At 36.6% G+C, this 11,865-nt stretch overlaps 1 protein-coding gene across 1 annotated transcript; it reads left to right on the top strand.

Moving 5' to 3' along the window:
* Positions 1-1,567: 1,567 nt before the first annotated feature.
* Positions 1,568-11,660, top strand: LOC127102610 (uncharacterized; the record flags this gene model as incomplete). The annotated part of the gene is made up of 2 exons (XM_051039962.1): positions 1,568-1,747; positions 10,749-11,660. Coding segments are annotated over exons 1-2 (1,092 nt in total), but the record flags the coding sequence as incomplete, so codon positions are not given.
* Positions 11,661-11,865: the final 205 nt, after the last annotated feature.

Genomic DNA, 11,865 nt, shown 5'->3' with positions numbered 1-11,865 from the left:
ACCAATATCTCAAATCCACCGTGCCCTTCACAATCTATTCTCCATTCAAATTGGACTAAGATTATTCGATGGAAATCCAACCAAACTCAAGTGTGGGACATTTGATCCAAATCAAGATGCTCAGCTCAGAGGTCGAAATAGCGAGCAGCAGCAAATGATATTCCCTGCATCTCAAAGCCATGCCAATTCTGCATTTCTTCTAGCCGCCGCAGCCCGAAATTCAGGCTGGAGTATTTCTGCTACAATGCTACCTAAAACAGGTGAAGAAACTCAAGTTTTAACTTATGAAAGCAAGCTTGCAATGTACACTAGACTATTGAAAACTGTGGGATTCAACAAGAGCCAAATTTCATAAACAGAGTTGATGAATCTTCAAGTGTTAGCTCCTTTTTACCTGAGAAGCTTATGCAATATTAGAAAGATTTATCCAAGTTTCCAACGGGAGGCTTTGATCGGTTGGAATTTTTAATAGTTAAGGCTCAGTTACTTGCATTCTATCGTTTAAAGGGTTACTCTTACTTGCCTGAATTCCAATATTTCAGAGGTTTGGACGACGACATCAACCTCTCAATTAACGATACTGATAAAAGACTGAGTGAAGTTAACGAGCACATAATTCACGTGGGTAGAATTGGCGATCAAACTGGTACTAGAGATTCAAACACCGCCGCACAGTCGTCATTGGTCCCTGTTTCACAAGCAGCAGTTTAATTCTCCAGCAGGTGCAAGTGGGAGTCTTCATGCTACTTCTTTCCAATGCGTGCGTGATCTACAAAGGACCAACCAAAGATCATTTCTGCATAAACTCACTAGCTCTGCAATGCACATGAATGGTGGTTAGAGACCAAGAAGTTAACCATTTTTGTTCTATGCCGTGACTATCCACAAACCGACCTGTCATCGAGCCATGCTGCATACCTCAACCCTGTAGGTTTTGGTTTCCAAACAAGCCGAATGAGATGCACGTTAAACCATTAACAATAGACATTAAACCATTGCCACGGATACTCACCAAAGTTTTGCTCGTTTATGTGATGTCCTGGATACTTCTCTAAAAAAAGATGTCTCCATACACGAAAATGTTTCAAACGGCATTACAAATGCTTGTGAATGAGATACATGCTGCACCAAACCACACAATAGTCAAGACTCAGGTTGCAAGGGTCTGTACCTGTAAACGTTTCACATGATGTAGTCAGGTTAAGATTAGGTGGAAATTCCTTGACAAGAGAAGTTCTTTCGAGTACCTGCAATGAATCCGGGCATAATTTGACATACTTAGAGTTGGATAATAATCAGTCGACAAGTTTGATACCTCCTGAATTAGGTTATCGTAAGAAATTGGCCTTGATGAATTTGGCTGAGAATCAATTGACCGGTGCATTGCCACCAGAACTTGGAAATTTTATCAGTCTTCAAGTCTTGAAGCTTCGAATGAACAAGCTTAATGGGGTAATAATGAGCGTGTACAGGCAAGTGAAGGTGAAATTTTGACCTTCAAATCATCCAGAGAAACTTGTTAACTTCAAACGGAATCCATGGATCGAACATTGACTTCTCCAAGACCATGGAAGTTGCTGCAACAACAAACACACAGAGATCAGTTTACATCAAAAATACATCCTATTTTCGTCTTAGTGGGTTTACAGCGGTAAATTCACCTGTTACCAGTGGTGAAGTTTGGAGATGGAAAGGATTGAAGGAGGGACCACCTGTTGAAAGAAGACAAAATTCCTCAGGCAACTCCGTACTATGAGACTACGAATTCACTCCTGTGGCCCCTGTTGTTCATGCATATAAGAGCACACAAACCCTAATTTTGGAGGAGGCGCGTCCACTATTCACGAAAAGGAGAGAAAATTCTGCAAAATAACAAAAATTAAAAACCCTAAGAATCTTTGACGGTGAGGAGGCGAGAACATTAAAGCCCTAACAAAATCAAAGAAAGAGATGAAGGAGATAAGCTAGAATCTCTACTTTTCCTCAGAGAAAACACGAAGGATTCATCGGAACGCTACCAGAAGATTCATACAAAGTTGAAGTTGAGCAGCCGAAACAGCTAACGTTCTAAAGGGGAATCCAAAATCGCTCTTTACATCCGTCGGTCGACTTCGCTGCAACTGGTTAGTCTCATTTACGAGTTTTAATTCTAATCCATGCTTCGGTCTCGCTTTGCATCATTCTGAGGGAGTTATTTGCATGCCGGTTTGGTTTCCTTCTAGTTTCCACTTGGTTTAGCTTTACCGTCACCTACGCGTGTTTGTGGAGTTATCTTGCTTTTTATTTATTTTTTTAATGTTTTATTGTATGGTCAAAATGGAAAGAAAAGGTATATTTGGGATAAAGAAGTAGGGATGGTATTCTGAAATGGCAGATGAGCGTCCTTTGTGGGCTTTATCATCTTTCCTATTTGTTTATTCCCATGCTGCTGTATTTATTTGGTTTATTAAATGACTTAAGTTTGTTGGATCGGTGTATATAAAGCTTTCCATCTCCAATGCATTGCCTTTTAATTTTTGCGTGTTCCCCAACAATTATTATATGTCAGCCATGATTATTAGCATCCTTTTGCTAGAACCAAGACAACCATGCAGCCAGGTTGTTTCCTTTTGGTTTCCCTTCGTCATTTTCGTGTTTGGGTCAGCACTTGGAGCAGGTGGTCACTAACTCGGCCCAAACGCATATGGCCCATGTCCTTTTAGTTTCTTCATTTTTTTCTTATTATTTATTCTTTTTGGTTTCCTTGTTTTCATATTCGAGTCGCTGTTAAAGTAACAGCTGACCACCTGTGGCTGGGTGGAGGGGAAGATGTCTCATCTCCCCTTGTATGGTGGGTTCAATCCTTATGCATGTCATTTCCCATTTATTTATATTATTTTATCGTTTTTAAGTATTATTTTCTCTTTTAATACTTTTATGTTTCATTCCCATTTTTCTGACACTTGTTGATATTAATGTCTGCCCTTGTTTTATTTTACTGCTTCAACGTCGATTTTTAATCTATGGATTTGGCAATTCTCGTGCTATTTATCCATGATTATTTTTATCGATACATTGATAGTATTTCGCCACATTTCGACTAATCACATATGACATTTCAATTGTTGTCAATATGTGCAAGCCAACTTTGAGCATATTATTTAGGTTTTGTGTGTCCCTCAATTTCCATCAGTGCAAATCCCGATTTTACCTTTTTTCGATTTAATTTTTAAGTTTGTTGTAAATATAACTTGTTGTGTTATTTTTTTCACATGGCTTACTCTTGGGCCTTCTTACAATGAGACAGTTCGCTTGCACTTACACTCATAAATTGCATTATTTGTTGTTTGGGCCTGATTTAATTATTCCAGTATTTTGAATCCCCATTTGACAAAATGTACCCCACTCCCCCAAAGTGTAATAATTTTACTGGTTTATTTCTTTATTGGTTTGATTGTTTAGTTAGCTACTAACACAAGAATAAAATCAACCATTTCCAAAAGATCAAAAATAAGACTCGATCCAATGTCAAGTATTTTCTCAATAAACAAATCAAATCAATTTCTCCCTCCCATTCTATTCCATTTCTTTCAAAAACTTCATCAAATGCTTGATCCAACGTCAAGCCATTTCTCATAATAAAAATTCAAAAAATATTAATTCCTATCTAAACACTTTTCAATAAAGATGAAAATGGAACGTGGTGTATACCGCGCACTCCTGAGACTAGGATTCGAGATGGATATCTCGCCGATCCTAGCTCTCGCCATCATCCAAATTTATCTATTCTATTTCGCTCAAACACTCATTAAAATCTTTCTCAATCGCTCATCAAATGCTTGATCTAATGTCAAGTCATTTTCATAACAAAAACTCAAAAATACTTAATTCCATTATTAAACATTTTTCAATAAAGATGGAAATGGAACATGGTGTATACCATGCACTCCTGAGATTAAGATTCGAGGCGGATGCCTCGCCTATCTTAGCTCTCGCCATCATTTAAATTTGTCAATGCGGTTTCTTTAAACCCTTTCTCAATCAAACCTCAAAAAAACACTTAATGCTTATTAAACATTTTTGTAAATAAGATGGAAATGGAACGTGGTGTATACCATGCACTCCTGAGACTAGGATTCGAGATGGATATCTCGCTCATCCAAGTTCTCGCCATTACTCAAAACACATCAAACCAATCAATTTCTTTTTCTCGCCGCCGTGCGATTAACCCTCCAAACCTTTTCTCAAACGAAAGGTACTTTGTTTCAAAATGATGCAAGGTGATGTTTTTCCACCTGTTTTGGGTAGTCCAACAATGTTTTCGTCGATTTGACACAAAGTAGCTTTTGCTAAAATCGACCAACAAACAAACATTTTTCTACCCAGAACTACGTAAGCCTTGATTTCTCTGTTGAGATACGTAGGAGCAGGATTTGTAAATCTTGTCAGGCCCACTAATAAAAAACTTAGGTTTAGTCCTTCGTCAAAAATCCAAAAACATTTTCCTTTCTTCTATTCTTTCTTTCCCACCTAATAACTTGAAAAGCCTAACATTTCAAACTAACATTAATGCGCACAAATGACCTAATGGTTCCCGTTGAGTACAACGGACGTGAGGGGTGCTAATACCTTCCCCTTGCGTAATCGACTCCCGAACCCTGATTTGGTTGCGACGACCATAATCATTGTCATTTTGTATTGGGTTTTATCGATATTTTCCCTTCCCTTTTTAGGAATAAATAAATTTCGGTGGTGACTCTGTTCAGTCCATCATTGCGAGCGTGCGATCGCGCTTCGCTTAGTTCGTATTCCCATTTTCTCATATGAGGTATGACACTTGCATGCCAGACATCTTTTATACGTGAGTTGACCAACTTTCCCTCCAACGGATTTGTACATAGGCAAGGCATGAAACCTCATCTGCAAGAGGATATTTAAACTAACTTTAACCTAATTGTGAATAAGAGAGACCATTTAAAAGAAAGAAAAAACTCGGGAGCTGCAGCACATCACAAAGAGTTTACACATTTCATTTCTGGATTTGGATTTTCACTACTCATTCAACACCATTTTGGTTTCAAGAAAAGGACCAAGCTTCATTTGCCTTGCTTCAAAAACCTTTTTGGGATCAAGAAGCAATGGATCTTCTCCAATAGGTAGGCCATCTACTCATTATATCACCTACATTTTCAATATGCACATGCCATAAAATGATTAAGAATGTTGCTTGAAGCTAGCCCAATATGTTATTTTCATCTGAATACTTTAGTTTGTTGAAATATTGGTTACAATCTCTTTTCTTCGACTTTCATGCCTTATTTCTCCTAAACTAAACCATATTTTGTGCACTCTTATTTCAATTATTGTATTTAAGTAGGTTTAATTAATTCAAGTTGTGTATTAGGGTTTGGTGTTTTATTTTCCCATTTAATTTTTGACCCAATATTTTGTACACTCTTAGGCACACGTACATAGGGCATTTGGGTTTTCATTTTACATAAAGATTAATAATTTTAAGTTATTTTTGAGTCTTATTTTGAAGTTTGGGTTTGTTTGATCCACTATTGATGCTTTGCTTGAATGATAGTTTAGTTTGAACCCTTGTGCATATAATTTTGAATATACTTTGGTACATTTTAAGTTTAGGGTTTCACCTTGCTCTGTGTAAATTTTCATAATTTTTCTTTGCATTTAAACATTTTTCTTGAATTATCCAAGAAAGCTTGATTCTTTATGACATATTTTGCATATAGTTGGATATTTTGGAATGCACTTGTGCAACCATGTAGTATCTATTTATCATTGTCATTGACCTCATCATCATCATCATTTATAGGTCTTAAATTCATCCATGTGACCCCTTTTGGGTACTTTCAAATTAATGTTTCTTTGTTTGATTGCCTTGAATTCTATTTGCTTGCTTTTTGAGATCATAGTTTGGATTGTGTCTTGTGCCTTCCAACTTGAGTACTATGGGGGCAGTTGAATTTGATCCCCCTTGTCTACACTTCTGATTTCCTTGGTCTTGGTATCCTTGTACCTTGATCTTATGATTCTTTGAATGGTATTCCATTGCCATTCATCCTGACGACACATTAGGAGCTACATTCCTCTTTTTCTTAACCTAGTTTTGAGTTTGGTGGATGGTGAAACTCTTAGGAGTTCAGGATCCATCCTTGTGTATTTTAGTGATATACTCATCCTTTTTCTTTATGTCTCAATTTCATTTTACATTGCCTTCTTACTTTGGTTTGACAAAGTATTCCTTGCTTGGGTGATGTCTACCTTTTGACTTGGGAGTTGTACATGAATTTTGAGTTTGTGTGTTTGTTGATACCTCTTGAAGTTTGGAAGTTGTATTTTATGCTTTGAAGAGGAATTTGTTATTGTCCCATGACCTATGAGCATACCTTTTTTAATCTTTGTTCGACTTGTGTATTTTAATAAGGGATTCCTTTTCTAGGATGATATCTTTACTTGCTTATCAAGTTGCTTGACTTTGATTAGTGTATGAAGTTTAGATGACTTCTTTTGTTACTCTTAGACCTTATCTTGAGTTAACTTATTGCACAAGTATCACATACCTTAATAGCATGTGTATTCCTCCATTGTTTGATTATTTCATGCTTAAACTTCTTTGAACTTGTGTGATTGTTTGCTCATCTTTTGGCCTATCTTGGGGCATGGCTTGTGTGATTCATTCTTGATGTTTAAGTGTCTTATATATAAAGTTTAATGCGCTATGTACTTCTGACTTGTTTGATTTGATATTGTTTTCCCATCATTCTAATTCATTTATATTTGCATGAAGTTCATTAGTCTTTAGGAGCATGACTAGGGTTTGGTTTTGATTATTACATGTCTTAGCCTTTGAGTATGCTTTGTTATGGTGTATTTGTGATGCCTTGAGTTTATTTATGCATTGATGCAATATTTTGACCTCAATCCTATATTATGCCTTTTTCCATGTTTAATTATTCACATACTTATGGATATTTCTCTTTACAAATTTACATGATGATTGTGTATTTTGTTGCTTAAACCATATATGCATAACCTTTAGAAGTAAGACATGTCCTTATGTTTATGTGGATGTGATGTTGTTGCTCATTTCGACTTGATAACTTATCATTTGTTTCTATTCTTTTACCAGGACTTGATATGGATTACTCTGCTTAACTTTCATCTCTTTTACCATGACTTGATATGGATTACTCTGCTTATCTTTCATCTCTTTTACCATGACTTGATATGGATTACTCTGCTTAGCTTTCATCTCTTTTACCATGACTTGATATGGATTACTCTGATTATCTTTCATCTCTTTTATCATGACTTGATATGGCTTACTGTGCTTATATTTCATATACTCTCCGATGACATGATATGGATTGCTATTATTTTTCTTTTACCATGACTTGGTATGTCTTACTTTGTTATCTTTCATGTATTCTTCCATGACATGATATGGATTGCTTTGCCTTTATATTCTTTTTTCTTCCCCCCATGACATGATATGGATTGCCATTACTTTTCTTTTACCATAACTTGATATGGCCTACTTGGTGAATTTATTTATGTAGCAACCCAATTTTAGTAATTATTTCTTATATTATTATTATTATTATATTTTATTTTATTTATTTGGAGTGTTAATTAATTAATTGGTTGTTAGGTAGGATAATAATTGATTATATTAATTAATTTGGTATGTTATTTAATTATTTAGTTAATATGAGATATAATTGAATAATTGATTATATTAATTAATTTGGTGTGTTAATTAATTATTTAGTTGATATGAAATATAATTGAATAATTGATTATATTAATTAACTTGGTGTGTATATTGTGTTGGTTTAATTTATTTGACTTAAATAGAGATATTATAATACTAGGTATTATTGGGCCTAATAATTAAATTAGAAGTATCATTCTTTAAGCCCGAATATAATACTATAATAGTAAGAGGTGAGGAGAGTGAGAAGTAGGATTCATTTGATCAATTGACGGCAACAGAGAAAGAAAAGAGGAAAAGTAAGGGGAAGAGAGGAAGAACAAGATAGAAGCTAAGGTTTACAGAAAATTGAAGAGGTAAGGGGAAGAATCCTTATTATTATGGGTTAGTATGATTGGGTCAATGGGTAGAAGTATGTTTAGGTTAAAATCCCTAATTTTGTATGGTTGTTTAGAATTGTTAGGTTTTGATGAGTATTCTGGATTTGTGGTGATTTAATTCTGTTAAAACTGCAAATTAACTTTATATACTTAGAGTATCCTATGAGTTATAATTTTCTGAGTGTTTGGCTTTTTACGGAATCGGAATCGGAGGTCCGAAAGGCCTCCAATGATGAAAAATGCAGAAAATTCTGCATTCTGTTTTGCGTTAACCGGTTAACCAAAAGCGTTAACCGGTTAACACTGTTGAAAATCTGCCAGGAAGTGCGTTCTGTTTCGCGTTAAGCAGTTACCTAAAAGCGTTAACCGGTTAACACTGTTGAAAAATGAAAAATTGAGATTTTAAAAGTTATATTCATTTTGAAATGAACTCTAAATGTGCGTAATTGATAATTAGCCTATATTTGTGAATGATATATTGTTATGAATGTGTATATGTACCATTGGTGGATAATTCATAGAGTTGAATTATGGTGATATGTGGAATGTTAAGATGGTAGAGATGATCTTAATTGCATATGTGTTGGTATTTGTACATTCATTCATGGCATGGTCGGCTTCATGGTGAAAGCAGTGAAACTGTGGGTTCACATGGTAATAGACGTTGATCCTTGAATGGAAATACGCGTAGCAGACGTTGATCCTTAATTGGAAATAGGCGTAGTGGCTTTGATCTTTTCTGGATCGGAAACGTGGCTTAGATTCTAGATATTGAATCGGAAAGCGATGAAACATTGGGTTCACATTGCGGTACCACATGCATAGAGTCACATGTCTTGAATTGAGTCACATTAGAGTTATGTGATAATTGAATGTATGCATTGATGTGATTGTGAGGTGTGTATGAGATATGGCAATTGAATTTGATGATGTTTGGATACATAACTTGGCAAATATGTGATTATGTGATAATTGTAGTTATGTGTATATTTAGGACTACAGTATTGAATTTTAATATTGTACTCCTTGGGTTTTGATGGATGTTTGAAACATGTGAAATAAATGTTGGTTAATATTATTGACATGGTTATACAAGGTGTGATGAGTTCCGTTAATTGTTGATTTAATCATTGTGCCTTATCATACTTCTTCATAATGATTTGAATTCTCACCCTTCTGTTCGAATGTTGCCTTTACATGGGCATCGTGCATATATTCAAGAGTAGTATTGCTGAAGTTAAGTGGACGGTAGCTCATTCGAGATTTAGCCGGAGAGTTTCCGTGTTTTAGCCTAGAGACTTGGTAATGAGTCAATGCTCTAGTCATGTAACACGGGGTAGATTAGTAGTATTGAACTCATATCTTATTGGGATATGTATTATGTTATTACTTGTGAACCTGTATATTTGCAATTGTTGTCCGAGAGGCCATAGTGCCAAATATTCTGAATATGGTTTTATTTTATCTTGGGGAGATTATTGAGAGATGATCATGGTACGGGACATGGATCATTTTACGAAATGCATGAGTATTCATTATTTTCCACTGCGGACGCATATTCTTGATGACTCATGATATTTGAAGTGTGTTATTTTAAATGACCAGGTGTATTGTATATTGAAGAGGAAAGTTGTTGGTTTTTGAAAGCTTTTAGTTTTTGAAAACGTCGATGTGATGCCCTTTTGTTTATATGCGTGCTTATTTACTCTGATTATAGGTTAAGTATTTTGGGGTAGAAAAAGGGGTGTTAGATTAGTGGTATCAGAGCATGGCCGACCAGTTGGTCAATAGTCGTTAGTGTTTTCCATCATGTTGTCTTTGATTTGTGTATCTGACACGATCAAATACTGGTTGTCTGGTTGTTCGGGCTGTTCAGGACGGTGGTTGCAGGCAAGAATGATGATGCCATTGCTGAGGCGCTGCGGATGTTGGCTGACTCCATTGGTCAGATCCCTCAAGCGAATGCTGGTAACCAAAATGGGGATGATGATGAGTTCCGGGCTTTGGGGAGATTCCAGAGGAACAATCCTCTTGTCTTTGAGGGTGAGCATGAACCTGATAAAGCTCAAGCTTGGCTGAAGGCAATTGAGAAGATCTTCAGAGTCATGAACTGTACTGATGCTCAGAAAGTGCAGTTGGGTACTCATATGCTTGAGAAGGAAGCTGAAGATTGGTGGAATAACACTCTTCAGGGGTTTGAAGAAGACAACATTGAGGTTGCTTGGGCTATTTTCCGTGATGTCTTCTTGGAGAACTATTTTCCAGAAGATTGTCGTGGGAAGAAAGAGGTGGAGTTCCTTGAATTGAAGCAAGGAAATGGTACTGTTGCTGAATATGTTGCTAGATTTTAGGAGCTTATCAAGTATTGTCCTCATTACAATACTGCTAATGCTGAGAGATCTAAATGCTTGAAGTTTGTGAATGGCTTGAGACATGATATCAAGAAGGCCATTGGTTACCAACAGATTACTCGTTTTGCGGAGTTGGTTAGCAAGAGTCGGATTTATGATGAGGATAGTAGGGAAAGTGCTTCTTTCTACAAGAGTTTGAAGGGGAAAAACCAGGATCGTGGGAAAGCGTATGATGACAAGAGGAGACAATCTGGTTTTGGCAAGAAGCCAAGTGGGGGAGGATCTTCTACTCCACTTAAGTGTTTCAAATGTGGCGTTGAAGGTCATCGTGCTGCTGATTGTAGTAAGGATTCTGTGACGTGTTTCAAGTGTGGCAAGAGTGGTCACAGAGCAAACCAGTGTGGAGTTGGTTCGAGTGTGACTTGTTACAATTATGGTGAGAAAGGTCACATTAGTACCAAATGTGATAATCCGAAGAAGGAGAAAGCGAGGGGAAAGGTGTTTGCATTGTCTGGTGCGGAGGCCACTACCGATGATAGGCTAATCCAAGGTACGTGCTTTATTAATGGTACACCTTTGATTGCCATTATTGATACCGGTGCAACACATTCTTTCATTTCTTTGGATTGTGCTAAGAGATTGAATCTTATATTATTTGATATGCGTAGAAGTATGGTTATTGATACACCTGCTATGGGTTCTGTTTCTACTTCCTATGTGTGTTTGAATTGTCCGTTGAGTATCTTTGGTAGGGATTTTGGAATTGATTTTGTTTGTCTTCCTTTAGAGCAACTTGATGTGATTTTGGGTATGAATTGGTTAGAATTTAATCGGGTGTATATCAACTGTTTTGAGAAGACGATTATTTTTCCTGAGGTTGGTGCTAAGGAAGATTGGTTTGTGTCTGCTAAGCAAGTTGATGAATCGGTGCAAGGTGGTGCCGAGTTGTTTATGTTATTGGCAACCTTAGATATTCGTGAGAAGGGGACGATTGAAGAATTGCCAATAGTTTGTGAGTTTGCGGAGGTATTTCCGGAAGATATAAGTGATTTACCGCCGGAACGTGAGGTTGGGTTTTTGATTGATTTAGTTCCTGGAACTAGTCCTGTATCGATGGCTCCCTATCGAATGTCTGCTTCTGAGTTGAAAGAGTTGAAGAGTCAACTAGAAGACTTGCTTGAGAAGAGGTTTATTCGTCCTAGTGTGTCGCCGTGGGGTGCACCTGTTCTGTTGGTCAAGAAGAAAGAAGGTTCTATGAGATTATGTGTTAATTATAGACAACTGAACAAAGTGATGGTTAAGAACAAGTATCCACTTCTGAGGATTGACGATCTGATGGATCTGCTGGTTGGAGCTTGTGTGTTTAGCAAAATTGATTTGAGGTCTGGGTATCATCAGATTCGTGTAAAGGCTGAGG

Source organism: Lathyrus oleraceus, chromosome 1 (assembly GCF_024323335.1).
Source record: "Lathyrus oleraceus cultivar Zhongwan6 chromosome 1, CAAS_Psat_ZW6_1.0, whole genome shotgun sequence".
In the NCBI taxonomy this organism is placed as follows: Eukaryota; Viridiplantae; Streptophyta; class Magnoliopsida; order Fabales; family Fabaceae; genus Lathyrus; species Lathyrus oleraceus.
The sequence above is the reverse complement of the archived record's forward strand: the minus strand, read 5'-3'. Positions and strand labels throughout refer to the sequence as shown.